Source organism: Staurois parvus, unplaced genomic scaffold, assembly GCF_062004578.1.
Source record: "Staurois parvus isolate SC_StPar_1 unplaced genomic scaffold, SC_StPar_1.0 ptg000025l, whole genome shotgun sequence".
Classification (NCBI taxonomy): domain Eukaryota; kingdom Metazoa; phylum Chordata; class Amphibia; order Anura; family Ranidae; genus Staurois; species Staurois parvus.
Window position 1 is genome coordinate 15447937 of NW_028317821.1, and position 25860 is coordinate 15473796.

Genomic DNA, 25860 nt, shown 5'->3' on the forward strand with positions numbered 1-25860 from the left:
GCATAAAAGCCTCAAAGTTTACATGATTACGGGGGCGTACAGCCATACACTTCTAAAGCTGACTGTATTACCCGGGGCACAGAAAAATGCTGTGTTTTTTACAGTGGGCATATTTTATGCCTGAAACATTCATGGACATGAGACCATAAACTAGAGAAATGCAAAAACTTGATTTGTTTTGACAAATAATTTCAGTGTGTTGTTCATTTAAGCACAAGAGACCCCAATAGGCTTGCAATGTTCTTCTTGTACACAAACTAAACTTTTCCTAAAAATGTTTCTTTCCCATTTGCCCCACCCTGGTGACATATGAAATGTGACATTATTCTATTTGCTATTTTTTTAATGACCTCTCACCCCTTTTCTTATCTTTTGTATAAAATAGAATATAATAATACATTTTGGTAGAACAGATATTCTAAACACAATGGTTGGAGTTCTTGTGTAACTGTTCCTGCATATGAAGAATTCATTTTTTTCAGTATCTTAACAAGAAAAATCCATAACAGTTGCAATGAGGTTTATCTTGAGATTGCTTGCACTCCTTGTATTTGCATTGAAATTGGAAATACTGTAAATGTTAAAATTGGTTATATGAACAGGGTGTTAAAGAGGAATTAACACAATATTGACTTTTGCAGATATATGAAATGATGCTGGTGCGACATGGATTTATGTTGATTGGAAGTCCACTTGGGGGAAAAACAGCTGCACTTAAGGTCCTTGCAGGAGCTCTGAAAGACCTGGAAACAAAAGGACTAATGGATGAACATGGAGTGGACTATATATTTATTAATCCAAAAGCTATCACAATAGGACAGTTATATGGCAGCTTTGATCCTGTTTCTCATGAGTGGATTGATGGTAGGTCTTTATCATATTGCTTATTTCAGTGGGTTACCAGGGCTTAAGCCACGTTGTACAGAAAAATACTATAAGTTCTCAGAGTACATTTCTCTACTTTTAGCTGTTTGTCAGGATATGAATGGAAAGTTAATCATAGGCTTCATTTGTAAAAACTAAATATATCTGATGATCAAATAAGACATTCTAATTTGGTTATTCTGCTGCTTAAAGCCTTGGCATATATACATATATATATATATATATATATATATAAAATACTTCCCTACTGAGCAAATAATGGCTGAAAAATATTTGTTGTCAATAAAACATCACAATAGTTAGGTTCTGTGTGTTGCTTTATAATACTGGATATGGGTAGGACATGACGTCTGTTTCCTGTTTCTTGTTATAGACTATATGGGGTTTATTTACTAAAGCTGGAGAGTGCAAAATCAGGCTCACTTCTACCTAGAAACCAATCAGCTTCTAACTTCAGCTTGTTCAGTTAAGCTTTGGCAATAAAACCTGGAAGCTGATTGGTTCCTATGCAGAAGTCAGCCTGATTTTTGCACTCTCTAGCTTTAGTAAATAAACCCCTATCTGTCTACAATCACAGTATAATCATAATTTTTTCACTAAATAATCTGCATTTGAAATTTGTTGCCTGAGACACTAAGGCAACCTTAAACTATACAGATTTTCATAGCATTAGAAAAATAGATACTAGAAAAAAGCTTGCTTCGGAAGCTTAAAATATTCTAAACTTTAACTGTGAGCCCAGATAATTTCCAATGGGACTTATTCTCCTTCACCATGAATTACTTCACTGTCCCAGAAAAATAAAGAAAAACCCAGAAATCAGTTTCTGGTAAAAACTTTTGAGGTGTATTTTGCTCCATGACAGAGTCCACTGAACACTGAGAACATATAGTCTGGTAATACCCAGGTGGATTTGTTTCTGAAGGTCTAGAGCAAATCCCAGGAATTAGAAACGTGTTGCTTCTTTTATAGCTTTTGAGATTGTGTTTTGCTTTATGATGGAATGGCAAGTCACGTATTTGGTGTGTGTGAGGGTGGATGGGTCACTTTCAAGAGCTGGTTTAATAAAAAGGCAAAATGAGCAGTTATTTCAACCCTACTGACCTCTCTAATCTGTGAATTAATTTCTTCTGACCTCTGGTCTTAATGCATTACTTATTCCTGACTTCTGCTCTTACTATACTTTTTATGCCTGACTTCTGTTTTTGTAAAATACTTACTGCTGTCTTCTGCTCTTTGTGTATTGCCTACTCTTGACCTATAGTCCCCATGTGCTACTTACATCTGACCTCTCCATGTGTAAAATAATCCTGACCTCTGATCTCCATGCATTAATTACTCCTGTCCTCTGCTCTCTATACATTACTTTCTTCTGAGCTCTACTCTCCATGCATGACTTACATCTGAACTCTTTTTACATTACTTACCCTGGCCTCTAGTCTCTGTGTATTACTTAAGTTTTACTGCAGCAGTCTGTGCATTAGGCATATTAGACATGTGCAATCAGTGTGTACTCCATGAGTCACCTACTCCTGCCCTCTGTACTGTGCAATGCTTACACCTGACCCTTGCACTGTGTACATTTTACACTCATAACCCCTGCTCTCAGTGTGTTATACACTCCTAACCCCTACACTCTGTGAGTTACTTACTCTTGACCTCTGCACTCTGTGCATTATTTATGTCTACCTACTGCAATCTGTGCATTACTTTCTCCTAACCACTGCACCCTGTGTGTTACTTGCTCCTGACCTCTGCTCTCCATGTGTACATACTCCTGTGTTCTGATCTCCATGCGTTACTTATGTCTGACCTCCACAATCTGTGCATTTTTATGCCTAACCTCTCTATGCATTAATTATTTTTGACCTCAGTGTTCTGTGAAGTACTTACTCCTGTCCTCTGCACTTCATGTGTTTCTTACCTCTGACTACTGCACTCTTTGCATTACTTATTCCTAACTAGTCATGAGCCAAACTTGCCTGGGTTTGGTTCGGCAGATATTCTGTGAACTTTAAAGAAGTTTAGGTGCTGAACCCAAACCAAATCTGTTGAATGCTGAATATGACAATTAAAAAAGCCCATTGTTTGGGCTAATAGGCTAGAAGGTATAAAAAATAGCATTGGTAGTGGGCAATACCTTGTGGAACTGTACCAATCCAAAACAAAAATAAAAAGTAAAAATCCATGAAGTTGGGAGCAGTGATTTTTTTTTAGCACTGACATCTACAAAAGAGAAAAAGTTTAAAATTGCCAGCAAATGCTTTTGACAGCTGTCATTGCTGGCTTCTTTGTTTTAAAATAAAAGTCTGCTACATAGTTTAGGGAACCTTTGGAGAGTGCTTTTTTTAAAGATAGAAGTTGGCAATGCATGTCATTTGCTGGCAATTTAAACTGTTTTGTATTTTTTTCTTTGTACAGTAAATTTTCTCTGCAGCAAATCCTACAGCAAGAATGAAAAAAATGCATAGACCCCCCCCCCAAAATGGATACCAGACTCTGAATATGATATAAATGTTAAGCGGGACTTAAGGAAAGGGGGGAACAAGTACCCCTACTCATTCACAAAAAAAAAGTTGTCACTTAAAGACACCCAAACCTTTAACAAGTGCTTTATTATAAAATGAAAAAAAAATCCCTCATTGTAAATCCATCATTAATCACAATGCCCACCACCCGTCATATAGAAACTGACTACCTGGTCCTGACTGATCCTGACGGGGACACTAGTCGAATGGCACCTCCCCAACCTGTCATCAGCTTTATCAGGGAAGGTTTTGGGATAGTGGTGACATCACTGACCAAGTATGGCCATGGCCATATTTAGGCAGTAATGTCACTGCTATCCCTGCTCCTTTACAGAAAAGGAGCAGGAATTCCCTATGACATCAGTGGTTCAAATACACTTCCTTAGGAGCCAGTAACAGTGGGAAACTGCCATATAAAGTAGCAGAAGAAATACTGCTTCTATCTATAATGCAACGTTCCCATCAAATGGGGGTCCAAACTGGCTAAACGTTGGGCATTTGTACATATGCCCAAATAGCCAAAGTGCGTTCTGTACCTAGGTTCAGGCCAAACTGTTAGCTCATCTATACTCCTGACCTCTGCATCCACGAGTTACCTATGTCTGCCCTCTGCGTATTACATACACTTGACCCTTGCACTCTGCACGTTGCTTGTTTCTGACCTCTGCAATCTGAGGGATATATATTCCTCGCCTCTGAAATCTGACCATTAATACTCTTGATAACAGTATAGGCTCAGGTTTTATTTCACCATACCTTTTTAAGCCCCTCCCACTGTTACTACAAGTTGTCCACATTCAAAATTCACTGCAGCTACACACACTTCAGCATTCCTATATGCATGATGTCTGGGACATTTTTTCTTTATACCTTGAATGCCTGCCTCTTCTACCTAAAGTCTGTGATAAATTGTCGAGGGTGTTTTAAAATAGAGGCATGGATTTTTGTGTGTGGCTACAAATAGGGGTGTGGTTTACAAATACGTAAATGTGGTTTAAAAGTACGTAAATGTGGTTTAAAAGTGGACATGGTCAGTAGGGTGTCCCTGGATTTCATTTTGAAAATCTGGTAGTCTTATTTTATAAAGAGAAAAAGTTGTTAAAGAAAAGTGCTTTATTTAAGCAGCAATAAGGTGTCTGCAAGGTCATGCCCTTGTTTTATAACTGGACCCTCTATAGCAATTGTGCATCAAAGTTATACAGATGAAAGTTTGGAACACAAAGAAGCTGCTGCATTTCCTTAAAATACCCTAATTGTAGCAAATGAAATGTCAATGAAATGTCTTTTTTCATCTTGCTATAATTTTGATGGAAGCGGGACTATTTGGTGGTAAATTAATTGTGTGCAAAACATTGCAAAAGCATTATTTTCCAGAGCTATAATAGATAGTACAATCAGTGTGTTCTAATTATTTCCATTACTTGGCTGCTATTAACAGAGTTTAAGGAGATGCATAATGGGAAATTAGTTTCATTATGTAATAGATGCTTGAATACTTTTGAATGTAACAACTGTAATATGTTTTTAAAAATTATAAAATTAAGGCACCAGCATTCATAATACTTAGACATAACGCAAAAAATCCCAGTAAAAATTTGAAGGTTGATCAATGTTTTTTCCAATAATATTTGAATGCAATGAATAATGCCAGGTTGTCTATACAAAATAATATAATGGAAATATTTTTAAAATTTATTATAAGATTATAGCTCATATCTAAATGTGAAGTTTGTATACATGAAACTTTCAGTATGCAGGGAGATGTAAGTTTATGTGAAAAAAGTTGAACTTTTTGGAAGGTGTTCGTGCATCTGGTGTAAAATTAACATAGCATTTCATGAAAAGAACATCATTCCAACAGTTACACATGGTGCTGGTAGTGTGATGAACTGGGGCTGCTTTACAGCTTCAGGACCTGGATGACTTGCCATAATTGATGAAACCATTCATTCTGCGCTGTACCGTAAAATCCTGAAGGAGAATGTCCGGTTATCGGTTCCTGATTTCAAGCTCAAGCGCACTTGGGTTATGCAGCAGGACAATGATCTGAAACACACCAGCAAGTCCGCCTCTGAATGGCTAAAAAACAAAATTAAGGTTTTAGAGTTGCCTAGTCAAGGTCTGGACTTAAATTCAATTGAGATGCTGTGGCATGACCTTAAACAGGCCATTCATGCAATGAAGAGTTGGCCATAAAATCTTCCACAGTGATGTGAAAGACTCATTGCCAACCATCGCAAACACTTGATTGCATTTGTTGTTGCCAAGGGTGGCACAACCAGTTATTAGGTTTAGAGGGCAATTGCTTTTTCACATAGGCAGAGGAAGGTTTGGACAGATTTTTTCCTTTTATGTAAGGATACATATTTAATGTGTGCAGCCACTCCATAGAGTATTTACCATCTAGCTCTTCCTATTGATACTAATAATTATCCATCACCCAAGTGGTAGCTCAGGTATTTTTGAGTCATTTTAGGTGCCAGTTTGAATTATCACCTCCCTGTAGCCTCAAGAGAATTCCTCTACAAGCCCAGTAGAGGACAAGGTTAGAGGCTCCCAAATGTCTACAACCATTAATTTATACCATAGATCAGAGGAATATATTTTATCTCTTACAATAACTAAAATATTAGTTGCAGAGAGATTAAAATAATTATTTCTGATCATACACATTTCGGGACATGTGTGCATATAAAATTGTATGCTTAGTATGGATAGAATCCAGGAGAAACCCTCAAAACAGTTATATGGCACCTGATCATGACAGCCAAGTGCTTCTTGGTATTGTCACAATTGGAATGACTTGCTGGTGTCATAAACCCTATCCTTGACCCAGTCATCAGGACCAATCTTGACCCATTTAATCCTGGTCACTTCAGAACACAAAACTGTCCTGTTGGCTGGGAAAAGAATGCCGCTCAGGGTTGATTGGCTGAGGGCTAAAGTCCAGCCCACATCCATGGTCCAATAAATTGAGGAGCATTGATTATGGACCAGGTGATTCACATGGAGCCAGTCTAACTGGTAAATTGTGGACATTCTGACATGCTCCTGTCACAGGATAAACCTTTGTAAAGTTTTATTTCTGTTTTGTATCCATTTTATTTTTATAAATGAACAGCCACCTCTGTATGTCCTTCGTGTCCTTTTGTTTTTGTAGTTTTTGTAATTCCTTTGTATATATTTTATGCACTGCCCACTTTTGGGATATTAAACTATAAAATTAATAAGTGGTTTCTATGTACTTAAGCACTGTATTGTCTATGTGCTCATCCTAACTTTCCTTCCAATCTGTATGCAATTGTACTGTGTGTTGGCAGGTTGCCTGCAGATTGTGAACTAGCAGATATGCCAGATGGTATCTTTGTGTGTGTGTGTTGTTGCCTAGCAGACCAGTCAGTGGACAAACTGCTGGGAGATGGCAAGCTACTGTTTGTTGAGTATGTCTGAGTATGTATGTGGGTGTGTGTGTGAACAGTGGGAAGAGTGATTAACACAAGGGTTCTAGCTTACAGGATATCTAGAGGAATCCTAAAAGTGTGTGCTAATTGCTAGACTGTTCCCCAACCATTAGAGTGCACAAGACTCACCACACTAAAGACACCAGATTCATATCTGTCTGTGTGTGGTCAGCCAGCTAGATTGGAGTGAAGTCTTCCTCTAGTGGTGGCCAGAGGTAGTGTGGCTATGAAAAGTTTATTACAGCGAGTCAATCTTAATTGCTCAGAATAGGCTCCCCACAGACTTGTGTCCTTGACAGATGTATGTGAATAGCGGTGGCCTATTACCAGTACAAAGTAATAACAAGCTGACAATGAAAGTTTCCATTCGCATATATTATTAAGTGTTCTTGCATGGCAAGACCACTTACTGTTATCTCACATATGTATTCTTATTATTATAGCCAAATTTACCACCCTAACTCCTCCCACAGTTTTTACACTACATAGACAGTAATATACCGAAACGTGCGGATTGTTCCCGATGGGTGTGCTATTACTTTTTTGGAACGTTTCACCGAATGGTTCACAAAATATCAGCGTTTTTGTGGTGAAATTGGTCCCATAGGAATGAATGGTGGAATGTTCAAAACTAGAGTGGGAGCTGAAAAAAGCTAAAGTGTGAGCTGAAAAATCAGGACATGATTTCTAAACTGTCATCACTCCCTCATTTTCCAGCCCACCTACACAAATCTTATATCAAAACGTTCAGCTATCCATGTTGCCACTAAAAATGTCCACGGCTAAGCCATAGTCCTGATAGTTTTCACAATATGACCATTTGTTTGCAACTCATGCTGCACATTGACATTCATTGAAACTCCACTCTAGCCATCTCAAATTTGAAGGGCAATTTTTAAACTGCAACTGTGCCTTCATTTTTAGTATTTCAGAGACATACTATGCATAAAAATGTAGGACTGGGTCTTGTGATTCTCACAATATAAAGCTCTTCGGTGTAGGATTTATAATGTTTAAACTACAACCGTTTGAATATGGCAACTGCCAATGAAGTGAGCAAGTTGGAGCAGTTTGTTTTTAACCGCTCTTCTCTGCCCTTGCTGTAGAGTGAGTTGCCATAGGAACCCAGGTGTGTGAGCAGGAAGCAGAGTGACAAAAGCTAGAGTGTGAGCTGAAAAATCAGGACATGATTTCTAAACTGTCATCACTCCCCCATTTTCAAGCCCTAGACTACTGGTGGAGGCAAGAACACTTCACACAATTTCCCCAGAAATTGTAGCTTTTCTAGTTATTATTATTATACAGGATTTATATAGCGCAAACAGTTTGCTCAGCACTTTACAATATAACGGGAGACAATACAGCAACAATACCATTCAATACAAGAGGGTTAGGAGGGAGCTCCTTGGAGCTTACAATCTAAGAGGGAGGGGCTGGTGGTAAAAAAAGGTAGTAACTGTGTGGGATGGACTGGTAGGAGGAGTAGAAGATTCCATTATTAGCTGAGGGCAGGATAGGCTTCCCTGCAGAGATAGGTTTTCAGAGATCGCCTAAAAGTGAGCAGAGTAGGTGATAGCCTGATAAATTGGGGTAGAGAGTTCCAGAGGATGAGTAAGCTCTGGAGAAGTCCTGGAGACAAGCATGGGAGGAGGAGACAAGGGCGCTAGAGAGCAGGAGGTCGTGCGAGGAGCGGAGAGTACGGTATTGGAGACAAGATTGGTGATGTAATTGGTGGCAGAGTTATAAATGGCTTTATATGTTATTGTTAATGTTTTGAATTTTATCCGTTGGGCAATGGGAAGCCAGTGGAAGGATTGGCAGAGGGGGGTGGCAGAAACGGAACGGTTGGCAAGGTGGATGAGTCTGGCAACAGCATTCATGTTAGACTGAAGAAGGGATAGCCTGCAATGAGGTAGGCCAATGAGGATGGAGTTACAATAGTCAAGGTGAGAGATATCCAGGGAGTGAATAAGTTGCTTAGTAGTATATATCCACATATCATGCGGTTACCTGCAATTAGGGATGAATTCCTGAGCCTGGACACAGTCAGTTGTGTCCAGGCTCAGACATCCTTCCCTAACTGCAGGTACTGTAACTGCTTGGTGTGCAGCTACATGTAAACAGCGACGTCTGCTGTCAATACTTTTTACAAGCTAAAAGGTCGTCATTCACATGCACTTGTCTTTTGAGTGGAAAGAATCCACTGATTGTTGCCAATGGAATCAGGTGTATTCAGGCAAACATGAATGTAAAGGAGGCCAAATTGTTACAGGTCAGTGATTCAACTTTTCTAAGCCCAAGAGTCTGGGCTGGTTTTACCAGTTTCATTGGGGCTTTGGGCAAAAATCAAATCTGGGTTTTCTTGGCTGGAATACTGTAGCGCTTCTGACATGACACATTTCATAAACTACAGAATAATCTGCTCCTTCTCTTTCTCCCTTTGTGATTTAAATCACTAGGAAACTTGCAAGAGTACATCAAATTCAAATCGTAGTAAAATTTGGAATAGTAAACATAGGTGAAGAGAGAATGAACAGTGATCAGATCAGGAAAAAATAGTGACAGACCATTGGTGAAAAGAAGGCAATACCGTAAAGCAGGAATAATCCAAAATTGCGTTAGAACCTCTATTCATTTAAAGGTCAAATCAATCTGGTGATTGCAGAGTGTATCCAAAAGGTAACAGGAATAATGAAAGAATACGAAGGAAGTGAACTATTTATTTACTGAAAAGTGTAACTAGATGGATTTGTGCCTTTTTGCAACTTAACTACATAACCAAGTCTGACTGTCACTCTCTTTTCTTTGCATATATTTCCTGTTTATTATTTGCATACATAGTGTGGAAATGATGGTGGCTATTAATAAGGCAAAGTTTGCAAGCAAAGGGCCAGCCTTCTCTCCCTCACAGGTCAGTCTGTGGTAAGTGAGAGTGAAATAATGCCAGTACAATGGTGGTCAATGGGAGTTAAAAATGTCCCTATGTTGGTGGTCAGTGATAGTAAAAATTCTCCCATGTCAGTGGAGAGTGGGAGTAAAAAATGCCCCAAATCAGTGGTCAGTTCAGGAAAAAAATACCCTGTGTTAGAGGTCAATGGGAGTAAAAAAAATACCACTGCCTGTCACAAGCTAGAGTCTATTCCCACTAAAAGGAATAGACTAACTAACGAGGAGTTAATTATGGCAACTAGGCAGTGATGTTGGCCTCAGAGGAGACACAGAGAGCTGTGATGAATGTAGAGGAAAAGAGTAGATAAGCGCAGCCCTTTCACCACTCACAGGCCTGTATTCTCTTCCATAGGCTAGCAATCATTGAGGTGCCAAGGTCCTGGAGTCTGGTCTTTCACCACTGTAATCCACCTTCCAAATAGTGAGCATCATACTGAAGACATTCAGCTCCAGCCAATGTTTATTGCCATGACAGCACACCACTTACATCCACCCAAAATCTCACCCCCAACATGCTTCACCCACAGCAGAGCTTACTCATGAACAGTAGGCTTAAAGTGTTACTAACCCATAACAGTAAAAATCAGTCTGTATATGCAGTAAAGCATGCTTGTTATACTCACTGTGGAACCTAAGGGGTTAATCCTCTGCATTGTGTAAAAACGCTGTTTAATCCTGACTTCTCTGATCCTCCCCTTTTTCCAGTGCCCCCCTCTTACCTTCTGATAAGATATATCATGTGGAGTCACTCTGCACATGTTCAGTTTGGTGTGTATTGCTAGAGAGGTTTTTTTTTTGTTTAGAGAGTGCATGTGATCAACACAGGGACAATCAGCACAGTCCAGGCAGAGGTCAGGGGTCCTACATCCTCCTAGAGCAGAATTAAAACTCCTTCTACAAGCCTTAACCAGTGTTCTGCTGGACACTGATAGAAATCAGAAGACTGCTGTATACTGCTGATGAGAAAAGGTATTTAGCAGTTTATATTTACTAAAATAATTGCACTTCCATGTTCTGTGTACTGTGGGAGATCAGATATAATAAATGCAGGGCCCTGGGTTTAATAATACTTTAAGTAAAAAAAACAAACAAAAATGTGGGACTTTAAAGGTGCTGGAAAATCCAACCTCAGGAAACACAACACATCATTTTACAATAAAAAATCCAAGTTGTTATTCTTCAGCATCATTAAAAAGTAGTAGTTCCTTTAAATAAAACCAAAATACATGAGCATAAATTCTAAGAACAGCATCCCATACACCCTCCTCATGGCACATATAGATAAATATAGTTTGATGTAACTTATATAATATATGACATATAGATCAGTCATCAAACATTGAGAAAATGGGGTAGTGGTGTAGTAGTCCCAACGTGTTTCACAGTCTAAGCTTCCTCAGGGGTTCAAAGGGGTACAACCGATAAGAAAGAAACAACATAAGTATATAGAATCTCAATAAACATATAAATAGACCTACGTATACAGTATACTATGATATGATAACATTTATATAATACATATCAAAAATACATCCCACATCCACCTACAGACCCGAAGGAAGGGGGGATGAAAATGATGAAAGAGGTGAAGAACGTTGAAACTGATGAGGATACAAGTGAGGCAGCCCAAAAATGAGGCCTGGGACCCAATAAGTCAAGGAGTGGCTACCAACAGTCACAGCAATGCACCAGAAAGCAGAAAAGTGGGAGCGTAGCTTCCAAATACCCACAAAGTAGGAAAATATAAAGGTGTTACATAAATGCTTAAAAGAAAGGGGCGACTAACAGGACCAGCAATAAATTTATTACCACTACTTTACAATACACAGGAATATTGCTACTTTGCAATTAGGTATCTACCAACAAACTGTATCTAAAACAGCTTCAGATAGCCTGTAATTAATGAAAAGTATACATTAATGAACCAACAAGAATTGCAAAACAAAACCACCAGTTTACTCTCCTACGGCAAGCCAAAAGTAACATAAACATATTACCTGAAGGGCACCAGACAGAATTAATTCTCTCCCCAAAATCAGCGTCTCCAACTGCTGCAGTAATGAAAGGGTGCTTATATAGGGATAAGATACACAATCCTCCCATTGTCACATCGTTCCCAGTGTCAATCCATCAGGCACAAGCAGTGAGAATGGATGCACCACTGCGCAGGTGCATCCTGATGGGGAGCATGGGCAGTGGTGGTGGGGACGGCAGCGGAAAGATAGAACTGCCCATCCATCCATCCAGGCTGCCTGAAAGACCACACACTACATCACCCTCATTCCTCCATGGTCACACATACACATCATGGATAGACGAGGAGAGAGGAGACATGGCTACAGGTCAGATCCGGGAAGAAGGGTGGAACACCAGCACACTGCTCCACCAAGACCCGTCCCCAGAAACATGGTTTATTGCCATGAAAGCACACCACTCACTCCCACCCAAAACCACACCCCCAACATGTTTCACCAACAGCAAAGCTTAACATGTACAGTAGGCTGGTAAAGAAGAGAGGAGAACAGAATCTGCCCTCTAGCAGCTATTGTGGCCCCTGCTCTGCCTGACAGATGTGATGCTGCTGTCTTTCCTGTAAGTGAGGCAGCTGGAAAACATAGCGATGGCATTGTTTTGGCCATAATTATTAAAAAAAAACATGCTTTGTTTACACAAGTACTCCAGCCCTAAGAAATAAAGTTGGGCACAATGTACCAGAACCCCCCAAAAGACAGGTCACCTTTTAGATATTAGGGGATGTTTTTTATTGTGGAACATGTGTCCCTTTTAAAAAAAAGTGCATCATAGAAAAAGAAAAAGCACTGTTTTCAAATCCAATGCCACTGGGAAACAATATGATATTTACCATGTTATTTTGTGTGATAGCACCCACATTATATATTTGTTGAAGTGCCCTTGTGGGCTCCAATATGTGGGTACAACAACTAGGAGCTTAGGCTTGAGAAAACATTTCCACAAACACAGTGTTCCAAACCATTTTAAGCTTGATCATAATTGTGACTCAAAACTACTTACTTTCTGTGGCATTGATAGGGTTGAAAGGCATTGGAGGGGCACAGACATGACAATAGTGGTTTAAAAAAAAGATCTATGAATTGGATACTTTGAACCCCATGGGGTTAAATCTACAAATACAGAAGATCACAACTCAGTTTGCCAGCAATGGTTGCTGTTGGGCTTCGGGAGGAGCATAAGTCTTGTAGTGAAAAATATATTGAGATTGCCCAGAGAGTTCGAGTTAACAGCTTGTGGAAAGGTCTCCCTCTCAGAGGGGGATTTAAAGGTGAATTGCTTCCTGTTTGATGAATGGAGGTAGAGGACCAGGGGGTATGCAAGAGTAAATATAATATGCTTCTGAAACAAAGCAAAGCAAACTTGTTAAAAGGATTTGCATCTGTGTGGGACTGTCCCTAGAGTAATCCACAAAGAGTAAGATTTTGTGCCCATCAAATGATGTTTTAAAATCATTACAAGATAACTTGCTTATCAGCTTAGTTGAGATATTTTATGATTACTGGACTAGGTGCTGTCCTTTTGTCTGATGAAGTACCAAGGCAGTGTGCCTTATCCACCACTCAGGAACTGAGGAACTGAGCGCCAATGCATCAGGTATATAGGTGGTGCATTTGTCAAAAAGGGAACTTGCCTTATAGGACTTAGGTAAGCCATTAACCCTCAGATTGTTGTGCCTTGAGTAGTTTTCCAGGTCCTCCATTTGTCCATCAAGATTTGTTGAGATTTGAAATGTTGTTGAATGGTTCCAAGCCCTCGTTGGAGTTTGTCCTTTAACAATGAGACCCTGTGTTCTGCCTCAGTGAGTCACCATGAATGATCCTCATTTTTTTCTCTGAGCTGTGCAATGTCTGCTGTCACCACTTTATCTACCATTACTGTAATGGTGGGTGCCAAGAGGGAGGCAACAGCCTGAGCAATTTTTTCATGACAACTGTCCTCTACAGTGGCCAGTGGAAAGGGAGAAACAGAGCTGGAGCTGCTATGCTATATTTCCAGGCAAAGTTGCCTCAGTGTGCTTAGGCTGGTGGGATGCTGAGAGTGGTCAGGCACTGTTTTTATCAAGGTACTGGTCCTTGTGTTGTGTCTTGAGTGAGAGTGGGGGATTAGGTGGCTGGAGGCTGTCCTCAGGCTTTTTAAAGCTGAATTTGTAGGGAGTTGTCAGGGACAGCTGCTACATCATGCAGCTGAAACCAGAAACCCAAAGATGTAATTTCAAAGATGTAATTTCTTTTTTCTACAGTACCACAATACATCTATTATTTTTTATTAAATAAATGATTTTAAAGGCATCTTTCATGTATGTTATTTCAAGTATATAAAGTATCTGTTGGCATTACCTTAATAAAGGTCTCATGTTTGTCTGTAAAAATATGTTGAAGAAGTAAATTATTTTTATGGGGTGTACACATGACTGTACATTGCCCAGTGCGTCCCATAGCAAGCCATAGAATATATAACTGTTTTCCATCTCTATAAAACTAGGATTCCCACTGATATCTTTCCTTTCTCCATAAAACTACAAGTCCCAGCAGACCTCCTGAGATCTCTTATGTCAATGTGCTACTACAATACTCGGCTTCATTTACACTTTTCACTAAAAATGAAATCTTGTTTAATTCTCTATTGGGCACACTTCCACAAATTGGCAAACAAAACCCACTGAAGTAGTGCCAAGTCATAGAAATTACACACCAGTAAGAGTATTATGTTAAAAAATATGTAAAACTCCATTCTTGCACATCTATGCACTGTTTTCTTTTCCTCTTTCATTTCTCATGTATCACTGAGGAAAATACAAGTTTTGTGCTATTTACCAAAAATAAACATGTATCTTTAACTGTTTATTGTGTATATACTGTTCATATACACACTCATTGAATCATTAACTTTTTTAAATTTTCACCTTTAATTTTGTTGCCCCCTAAAGTTTACAGCCTGAGACAGATGTCTCAGGTAGCCTCATTATAGGCTCACCCCTGAGCGTTCATGTCTTTCTCTTATTCATTACTGGTCTGGTATACCAGATGGGATGTTTACAGAAATCAAGAAAGAAAATGTCTACAGGAGCACATCATGCTTGCCAGTTTTGACAAGGCATGCTATGTGCAGCTCAATGACTTCCATAGCTGAAAACTACGCAGTGTAAGATCTGTAAGTGTATCACATTGAGCAATTTCTCAAATGTGTACAATTTCATGCATACTGGTAGTCTGGAGCCACAAAGGGAATCATTCAAATGACTACAAAATTCTGATCCATTTCCTGGCACTAACAGTAGGGTGGAGCAGGTGTTTGATAATTGCATTAATTAGAAAAGTGCAATTGATTACCCTTTGCTAGATGTATTGTGGCTACTTTTAATTTAAATTGTGTAAAGCTATATCAATTCAAAGACTACAAATTACAGGTATATATCAATATTTCTTTTACAAAGTGAAGCTTATTGAGAATTATACTATCCGCTTCACAGGAGGAAAAGGCTTAATGTATTTTTAATGCTGAAATGATCACATAGAAACTGTTTCTTGGCGACCCGTTGGGTAAAAAATGTAACACTAATCAAAAATTTATGGAAGAGCTTTGAGTTATTACAATCCAATTAAGCCGAATAGTAATCATTTGTGCTGAAATGTATTTCTTGTTTTCCATAATTTCTGAGCATAAAGTACACGGTGTAATGGCTATATTTCTATAACAGATAAGTCTGTATTAGTAATAAACTGATTCTTTATTAGAATATAACACTCCACTATTCCAGAAAGTGGTGGGAAGTTCTTTTCAATTATATTTTTGTCTTATTTGAATTAAACATTAATACACTATTTAGAATTGTGTATGCAATATGAATCACACAAAAAACACAAAATTCCAGGCACCCTTTCCAGACAGCATATTTAAGTCTTGTACAGCCTGAACAAGAACACACTCCAGCCAGATGATTACTTTCTTGGTCTGTTGGCATGTTCATAATCTGCACATGTGCTTTTCTGAGGCATGTGATTGGTTCCTAGTGCTAGACCATACTTTCCTGGACTAGGTGCTTTGTAAAGGGGGATCACCGGAGACTAATATCAAGACAATTTCAAATACACACACTAGTAGTGTCTAAATATGCACCTAGGCATTGCATTGTACACGTTAGTATGTTGGTGCTCCGATGCAATAAAGGAATGTGTAGCACAACAAAAAGCTGAAATCATACCACAGTCACACAATTTTAAAATAAAAGGGAACATCTTCCCTGAAATGTATCAACACATGCCTATATTGTTATTTCAGCTTTTAGTGGCTGAATAGCATCACTGTTTTTCAAATCAAGACAGTTGACAAATAGGGTCAGCTTTGCAGTTGCTTACACTAAACCTGCAGTAAATGTTTAAAGGATAAGTTCACTTTTGGGAACACATTACATGCTCCATATGTTTTTAGGGTGGAATATGTAACATGTTTCCAATCCTGCACCCACTGCCCGATTACAGTACCCCCCCACCATGACAGAAGTACAGGGAGAAGTTTCTGTATACTAGCGGTCACTTTTTAAAAACAGCATGGCCATGTGGGGCTCTAGTTACAAGGTGCATCATTTATTCACAGTGTTCTCTGAATGAATGGACTACAAGGCCCGACAGCCGATAAGCCGCTAAATTCTCAATGAACTACCATGGTGCTGTGAGTGCTGTGGTAGTTCATTGACTCTTCCTGGCAGAAATATCGGCTTGCCCCTACAAGATGTACGAGCAAGCAGATACGCTGACAGTTTGAATGAGTCCTGCATGGCACCAGTGATCTGCTGATCACTGGTGCAATGCTTTCCAGGCTCCCACTACAAAAAAATAAATGTGCATTCTTCTTACGTGCAAAAAAAATGTGCATTTATTTATTTTTGTTTTTGAAAGGTGAACTTATTCTTTAAACAAATTTAATTACAAATTTAGGCAGTGTCAAGCTTACAAAATGTGTCCTTAAAGTTGAACTATGGGCATTTTTTTCACTTTGGATAGAGTAACCATATGGGTACCATTGAGGAGATTTCCCTTCACGTCCTGTCCCATAGTCAAACAGAAAGCAAGAGGAAAACCTTGCAAATTAAGGGAATTCCTCTGGGACCTCCAGGTCATCAGAACTAGGGTCCCCATTGGAAAATTTCCCCTCTAAACTTTGGGATTTTCTTTTTACTCTGTATTATTCCTGTTTACAACTATCAAGGAAAGTAAAATTTCCATGATAATTGTAAACAAGAATAATAGAGAGGGTGAATCTCCTTAATGGGGGCAGAGACAGCAATAAAAACTGACAGGGGTTCCAATCCCTCTGCACTCTATCCAAGACTAAAACAAAAATTTTGCCTTTAATTATGATTTAAAAAAGCCTACTAGTGAATATCTGAAAAAGAACGTTGCTTATGGGACAAAGTGTCAGGTGCCAATCTAAATTCAATTTTATGAAAGCAAGGGCAATAAAAAATATTCAGGAATGATGTGATCATAAAACTACTGATGCGGTTGCCTATGTTATATGGGTGTTTGACTCACACCATAAGTGGGCTTACTGAATATGGTAACATAAGACAAAGGCAATGTGGTTTTTTTTTGTATTCTTTCAAATGTTACAGTTTGTTTAGATAAATCCATCTATCATGTACAGTGCTCAGCATAAATTAGTACACACCTTTTGAAAAGTAAGATTTTGATCAATATCTCAATGAACACAAGAATGATTTCCAAAGTTTTGACAAAACTGAGTTTTATAGAACATTTTTTTATCTCATTACATGAAAGTAAAGTTAATAATATAACTTAGATTACAAAATCTTCAGTTTACTCAAATTAGCTGATGCAAAAATATTCACACCCCACAACAAAAACTACTCCATCTAGTATTTTGTATGACCTCCATGATTTGTAAGGATTGCACCAAGTCTTCTAGGCATGAAATGAACAAGTTGGTGACATATTGCAAAATCTTTTTCCATTCTTCAAGAACTACCTCTTTTAGAACCTGGATACTGGATGGAGAGTGATGCTCAACTTGTCTCTTCAGAATTCCCCATAGGTGTTTGATTGGGTCCAGATCAGGAGACATACTTTGCCACTGAATCACTTTCATGCTGTTCTTCTTCAGAAATGCAGCAGTGGCCTTAGATGTGTGTTTTGGATCATTGTCATATTGGAAAAATACACGACGACCAAGGGCACGTAATGATAGTAGTATCTTCTCTTTCAATATAGAGCAGTACATCTCTGAATTCATGATACCATCAATGAAATGCAGTTCCCCGACACCAGCAACACTTATGCAACCCCACAGAAGGACAATGCCACCACCATGTTTCACTAGGTACCATGCACTTTTGTTTGTACTCTTCACCTTTCTGACGCTTTAGGAGAGGCTTCCTTCATGGATGATACCCTTGCATGGTATTCCTCTGCAGTGTATGCCATTAGAGATGAGCGAATCGAACCAGGCGAACCGGAATTCGATACGAATTTCAGGAAAAATTCGATTCGCGTCGAATCCGAATATTTGCCTACTTCGGGTGCGCGAATCGGATTTTTCCCGATCAGCCGGCAAAAGTGTCCCTGCAGAGAGCTCCGCTATTTCTGACAGTTCTCTGACAGAAGGAACACATGTACAGCGGTTGAAACATTGTATCTATTTGTTTCCATTTAGGATACAGATGTTTTTATTCGGAAACAGATGTTTCAACCGCTGTACATGTGAAGGAGCTGTCAGAGAACTGTCAGAAATAGAGGAACTCTGCAGATACACTTTTTGCAGGTTTGGAATTCTTATTTTCATCCTACTTCTTCTTCTTCTTCTTCATCCTCATCCTCAGAAGAAGAAGAAGAAGTAGGATGAAAATACGAATAATTCCAAACCGGCAAAAAGTGTATCTGCAGAGCTCCTCTAAGTGTATCTGCAGAATAGAGGAGCTCTGCAGATACACTTTTTGCCGGCTTGGAATTATTCTTATTTTCATCCTACTTCTTCTTCTTCTTCTTCCTCTTCATCCTCATCCTCTTCTTCTTCTTATGAGGATGAGGATGAAGAAGAAGAAGAAGAAGTAGGATGAAAATAAGAATAATTCCAAGCCGGCAAAAAGTGTATCTGCAGAGCTCCTCTATTCTGCAGATACACTTAGAGGAGCTCTGCAGATACACTTTTTGCCGGCTTGGAATTAATCTTATTTTCATCCTACTTCTTCTTCTTCTTCTTCTTCATCCTCATCCTCAGAAGAAGAAGAAGAGGATGAGGATGAAGAAGAAGAAGAAGAAGTAGGATGAAAATAAGAATAATTCCAAGCCGGCAAAAAGTGTATCTGCAGAGCTCCTCTAAGTGTATCTGCAGAATAGAGGAGCTCTGCAGATACACTTTTTGCCGGCTTGGAATTATTCTTATTTTCATCCTACTTCTTCTTCTTCTTCCTCTTCATCCTCATCCTCATCCTCATCTTCATCCTCAGAAGAAGAAGAAGAGGATGAGGATGAGGATGAAGAAGAAGAAGAAGAAGAAGAAGAAGGATGAAAATAAGAATAATTCCAAGCAGGCAAAAAGTGTATCTGCAGAGCTCCGCTAAGTGTATCTGCAGAGCTCTGCTATTTCTGACAGTTCTGTGACATTCACTCCGGTTGAAACATTGTATCTATTTGTTTCCATAAATGGATCCATTTATGGAAACAAATAGATACAATGTTTCAACCGCTGTATGGAGTGAATGTCACAGAACTGTCAGAAATAGGCTATTTCTGACAGTTCTGGGACATTCCCTCCATACAGCGGTTGAAACCGCTGTATGGAGTGAATGTCACAGAACTGTCAGAAATAGGCTATTTCTGACAGTTCTGTGACATTCCCTCCATACAGCGGTTTCAACCTGTCAGGGCTCCCAGGTATGACCAGAGGTGTGTGACTGAAGCAGGGAAACGCAGACCTCAGATATGTTATAAACAATATAATTTATTAACACTAACAGTACAAACATAAACGCAGTGCAATACTAAAACATAATACAGTGCAAACAAACCAAACCAAACCACCCACATATAACAGTATATACAAGCAAGCGTCGTCAGGCAGGCCGGGTCAATATCAATTGGGCAGGTAGGTACAGGGGGAGCAAGCGGAGAATAGTCGGGGTCACAGGCCAGGTTCAGCAGGTAGCAAGCAGCATAGTACAGAGGGTCAGACAGAGGAATGGTCAGGGTCACAAGCCAGGATCAGAGCAGGAGAAGTCAGCAAAGGAACAGAAACAGGATGCAGGACAGATACAGGGCCCAGGACAAACACAACACCAAGGCAGAGTCTGCAAGTCTGGCCATCCCTTAAATACCCCAGCATCATCAGTTCCAGGTGTTAGCTGGCTGAAAGGTTGAGTCTCTGATTGCTGGGAGCACCCGCTGGCCAGCCCTGGTACTGCAGATCAAAAGGCAGGTGAGTCCCACCATTGCTGGCCAGTCCATTCCTAACAGTACCCCCCCCTCAAGGAGCGGCCTCAGGACGCTCCAAACAGTCCTAGCTGGGCAAAATGTTCCACCGCCCGGGTCTGGCAACTGGCGGGATATCAAAGACTGGCACACCGGGCAGGACTCCGGGCAGCGGCACACCGGGCTGGACTCCGGGCAGAGGCACATCGAGCAGAGGCACATCGAGCAGAGGCACACCGGGCAGAGGCACATCGGGCAGGACTCCGGGCAGAGGCACATCGGGCAGGACTCCGGGCAGAGGCACACCGGGCAGAGGCACATCGGGCAGGACTCCGGGCAGAGGCACATCGGGCAGGACTCCGGGCAGAGGCACATCGGATTACCAGGCGAAGCAGCAGGCAGCGGGCCACCAGGCGGAGCGGCAGGCACCGGGCCCCCGGGCGGAGCGGCAGGCACCGGGCCCCCGGGCGGAGCGGCAGGCACCGGGCCCCCGGGCGGGGCAGCAGGCACCGGGCCCCCGGGCGGGGCAGCAGGCACCGGGCCCCCGGGCGGGGCAGCAGGCACCGGGCCCCCGGGCGGGGCGACAGGCACCGGGCCCCCAGGCGGGGCGACAGGCACCGGGCCCCCAGGCGGGGCGACAGGCACCGGGCCCCCAGGCGGGGCGACAGGCACCGGGCCCCCAGGCGGGGCGACAGGCATCGGGCCCCCAGGCGGAGCGGCGGGCGCCGGACCCCCAGGCGGAGCGACAGGTCTCGGGCCCTCAGGCGGAGCGGCGGGCGCCGGACCCCCAGATGGAGCGATAGGTCTCGGGCCCTCAGGCGGAGCGGCGGGCGCCGGACCCCCAGCTGGAGCGACAGGTCTCGGGCCCTCAGGCGGAGCGGCGGGCGCCGGACCCCCAGGCGGAGCGACAGGTCTCGGGCCCCCAGGCGGAGCGGCGGGCGCCGGACCCCCAGGCGGAGCGACAGGTCTCGGGCCCTCAGGCGGAGCGGCGGGCGCCGGACCCCCAGATGGAGCGATAGGTCTCGGGCCCTCAGGCGGAGCGGCGGGCGCCGGACCCCCAGCTGGAGCGACAGGTCTCGGGCCCTCAGGCGGAGCGGCGGGCGCCGGACCCCCAGGTGGAGCGACAGGTCTCGGGCCCTCAGGCGGAGCGGCGGGCGCCGGACCCCCAGGAGGAGCGACAGGTCTCGGGCCCTCAGGCGGAGCGGCGGGCGCCGGACCCCCAGGTGGAGCGACAGGTCTCGGGCCCTCAGGCGGAGCGGCGGGCGCCGGACCCCCAGGTGGAGCGACAGGTCTCGGGCCCTCAGGCGGAGCGGCGGGCGCCGGACCCCCAGATGGAGCGACAGGTCTCGGGCCCTCAAGCGGAGTGGCAGGTGCCGGACCCCCAAGCGGAGCGACAGGTCTCGGGCCCTTAGGCGGAACGACAGGTCTCGGGCCCCCAGGCGGGGCGGCGGGCACCGAGTCACCAGGCACAACAGTGGGCTCCGAGTCAACTGGGATGACCGCTGGCACTGGGTCAGACATTGGATCGTCTGGCTGGACAGCGGGCATCGGGTCACCAGGCATCAGGTCATTTGGCTCGACAGCGGGCACCGCGTCATCTGGCAAGGCAGTGGGCTCCGAGTCAACTGGTATGACCGCGGGCACTGGGTCAGACATTGGATCGTCTGACTGGACAGCGGGCACTGGGTCACCAGGCATCAGGTCATTTGGCTCGACAGCGGGCACCGCGTCATCTGGCAAGGCAGTGGGCTCCGAGTCAACAGGCACGACAGTGAGCACCGGGGCATCAGGTACCGGATTGTCTGGCTCGACAGCGGGCATCGGGTCACCAGGTATGACAGCGGGCACTGGGTCGCCAGGCATCAGGTCATCTGGCAAGGCAGTGGGCACCGCGTCACCAGGCATTGGATCGTCTGGCTCGACAGCGGGCATCGGGTCACCAGGTATGACAGCGGACACTGGGTCACCAGGCATCAGGTCATTTGGCTTGCCAGCGGGCACCGCGTCATCTGGCAAGGCAGTGGGCACCGGGTCACCAGGTATGACAGCGGGCTCTGAGTCAATTGGCACGACAGCGGGCACTGGATCAGGTACCGGATCATCTGGATCAACAGCGGGCATCGAGTCAACTGGCCTAATAGGATCGTCGGGCTGGATCAGTTCATCCTGCTGAGTAGCGGCATCAGGCTGAATGCAGGCATCAGGCCGAGTAGAGGCTTCAGGCCGTGTAGAGGCTTCAGGCCGAGTAGAGGCTTCAGGCCGAGTAGAGGCTTCAGGCCGAGTACAGGCATCAGGCCGAGTACAGGCATCAGGCCGCGTAGAGGCTTCAGGCTGAGGAGAGGCTTCAGGCCGCATAGAGGCTTCAGGCCGCGTAGAGGCTTCAGGCCGAGTACAGGCATCAGGCCGAGTACAGGCATCAGGCCGAGTAGAGGCTTCAGGCTGAGGAGAGGCTTCAGGCTGAGGAGAGGCTTCAGGCCGCGTAGAGGCTTCAGGCCGAGTAGAGGCTTCAGGCTGCGTACAGGCATCAGTCTGAACCACGGAAGGCAGGCTCACCGGTTTGGATACTGGCAGGATGGTATTGGTTGGAAAGAATTTTCGCTTTTTTCTGGTTTTAACTACTGGAGCACTGCAAGTAAACGCAGGTCTGCAAACGAATGGAGCAGCTGGAGACAGAGAAGAACTGGAGGATGGAACAGGAGAGGGAGCAGTTGCTACAGAGGGCTTTTTTACAGGGTTAAAGGCAGGATAGGTGCAGCGAGTGGGAACAGGGTACTGACATGCGGTAGATAGCCAAGTATACTGGGCTGTAACTGGAGGAGCTGGTGGGAATACAGGAGTAGAGTTAGAAGCAGGACTGGGTCTTTGTAAGCTGACTGAGGCTGGGTGCAACAAATCTGTCCATGTCTGCAGTAGGGGTTGAACAAAGCTGAGTTTACACAAAGTCTGTCTGGTCAATGACTGCACTGCGTTTATACAATCTCTTAGTGTCTGTGGTGAACATGTGGAATAACGCTCCAGAAAGTAACCCACATCATCCTCTAATAACCACACCAGGGACTCTACCTGGTCTGCACTAAATGGTGGCAAAAATTCATCCCTGCATTCGGGGGAACCAGATGAAACCAACTCTGCACAAACCTCAATCAATGGCTGCACCATAGAGAAAACTGTGCCCTGATCTACTAGAACATGAGCGATCCGTATACATTCTAGCAGTTCATCCCGGGTATACTCCTTCAGAGTCTGATAAGCATACTCTCTGTCATCAAGCACTAGCAGAGATAAATACTCAACCTCATCTAGATCCATCCTTCCCATCAACAAGCCAAGATGGCTTCCCTGTGCAGCCACTTCTGGTCAGGATTGGCCTTGGTGTAATGTCAGGGCTCCCAGGTATGACCAGAGGTGTGTGACTGAAGCAGGGAAACGCAGACCTCAGATATGTTATAAACAATATAATTTATTAACACTAACAGTACAAACATAAACGCAGTGCAATACTAAAACATAATACAGTGCAAACAAACCAAACCAAACCACCCACAGATAACAGTATATACAAGCAAGCGTCGTCAGGCAGGCCGGGTCAATATCAATTGGGCAGGTAGGTACAGGGGGAGCAAGCGGAGAATAGTCGGGGTCACAGGCCAGGTTCAGCAGGTAGCAAGCAGCATAGTACAGAGGGTCAGACAGAGGAATGGTCAGGGTCACAAGCCAGGATCAGAGCAGGAGAAGTCAGCAAAGGAACAGAAACAGGATGCAGGACAGATACAGGGCCCAGGACAAACACAACACCAAGGCAGAGTCTGCAAGTCTGGCCATCCCTTAAATACCCCAGCATCATCAGTTCCAGGTGTTAGCTGGCTGAAAGGTTGAGTCTCTGATTGCTGGGAGCACCCGCTGGCCAGCCCTGGTACTGCAGATCAAAAGGCAGGTGAGTCCCACCATTGCTGGCCAGTCCATTCCTAACACAACCGCTGTATGGAGTGAATGTCACAGAACTGTCAGAAATAGCCTAAGAAATAGCGGAGCTCTGCAGATACACTTTTTGCCGGCTTGGAATTCTCCTTCTTCTCATCCTTCTTCTTCTTCTCATCCTTCTTCTTCTTCTCATCCTTCTCCTTCTTCTCATCCTTCTCCTTCTTCTCATCCTTCTCCTTCTTCTCATCCTTCTTCTTCTTCTCATCCTTCTCCTTCTTCTCATCCTTCTTCTTCTCATCCTTCTCCTTCTTCTCATCCTTCTTCTCATCCTTCTCCTTCTTCTCATCCTTCTTCTCATCCTTCTCCTTCTTCTCATCCTTCTTCTCATCCTTCTCCTTCTTCTCATCCTTCTCCTTCTTCTCATCCTTCTCCTTATCCTTCTTCTCATCCTTCTCCTTCTCCTTCTTCTCATCCTTCTCCTTCTCCATCTTCTCATCCTTCTCCTTCTTCTCATCCTTCTCCTTCTCCTTCTTCTCATCCTTCTCCTTCTCCTTCTTCTCATCCTTCTCCTTCTTCTCATCCTTCTCCTTCTTCTCATCCTTCTCCTTCTCCATCTTCTCATCCTTCTCCTTCTCCTTCTTCTCATCCTTCTCCTTCTCCTTCTCCTCCTTCTCCTTCTCCTTCTTCTTATCCTTCTCCTTCTTCTCATCCTTCTCCTTCTCCTTCTTCTCATCCTTCTCCTTCCTCTTCTTCTCATCCTTCTCCTTCTCCTTCTTCTCATCCTTCTCCTTCTTCTCATCCTTCTCCTTCCTCATCTCCAAGGGCATTTAAATTAAAGGTACAGTGTTCTGCACTAATTTAAAGGCTCTCTGAAGCCTAGAAACCCTTTTTATAAGTTAACTTCGTAGCGAATAAATTCGCATCGAATCAAATTTCTTCCTGAAATTCGGCGAATCAGCCGAATCGAATTTTTGAATAATTCGCTCATCTCTATATGCCATATTGTGCCACGAGAAAAAATCACCCCAGTTTGGATTTCTACTTCTGTAGCTAACTGCAATGGACTTGAATGGCGATTTTTTTCAACCCTTCTCATCAGAAGATGCTCCTGTTGAGGTGTTAACTTACGTGGATGGCCTGGATGTTTCTGTGAGATGGTTGCAGTTCCATCTTTGTTAAATTTTTGTATCACTTTTGCTACAGTATTCTGACTGATAAGTAAAGCTTTGCTGATCCTCTTATAGCCTTCATCTTTCCTGTGTAAGGAAATTATTTTCTTTCTTTGGCCTGGTGATATTTCTCTTCCATGTGGTGCCACTGCTGACAGCATGAAATGAACAGGGGTTTCTTTGTTAAGCAACGCCCTTTTATAATCAACCATTTGCTGGACACCTGTTGAGGCTCACCTGTAGCTGAATTCTTGTTAATTAGGATTTTGTTGTCTAAAATTTAGCTTTGCTCCTAAGACTTTCATTGGGGTGTATTCATTTTTACAACATGGTCTTGAATTAATTTGTGAGGAAAAATACTTTTTTGTGTGTGCAAATTAAGAAATACTGTTTGCAATCAATGGCCTGCATTTGTGGGAGTATTTTGCAGTATAGTGTCCCATAGAAAATGTTGATTCTGAAAGGAACGTAAAGGTTTTCTGACAAATAT

General features: G+C 43.0%; 1 protein-coding gene across 1 annotated transcript in view; it reads left to right on the forward strand.

The window, feature by feature from the left end:
- LOC149471955 (dynein axonemal heavy chain 3-like) overlaps nt 1-25860 on the forward strand; it is a 344597-nt gene that overhangs the window by 268249 nt on the left and 50488 nt on the right. The window contains 1 exon segment of the mRNA XM_089651978.1: nt 642-864. Coding sequence (XP_089508104.1) covers nt 642-864 — 223 coding nt within the window.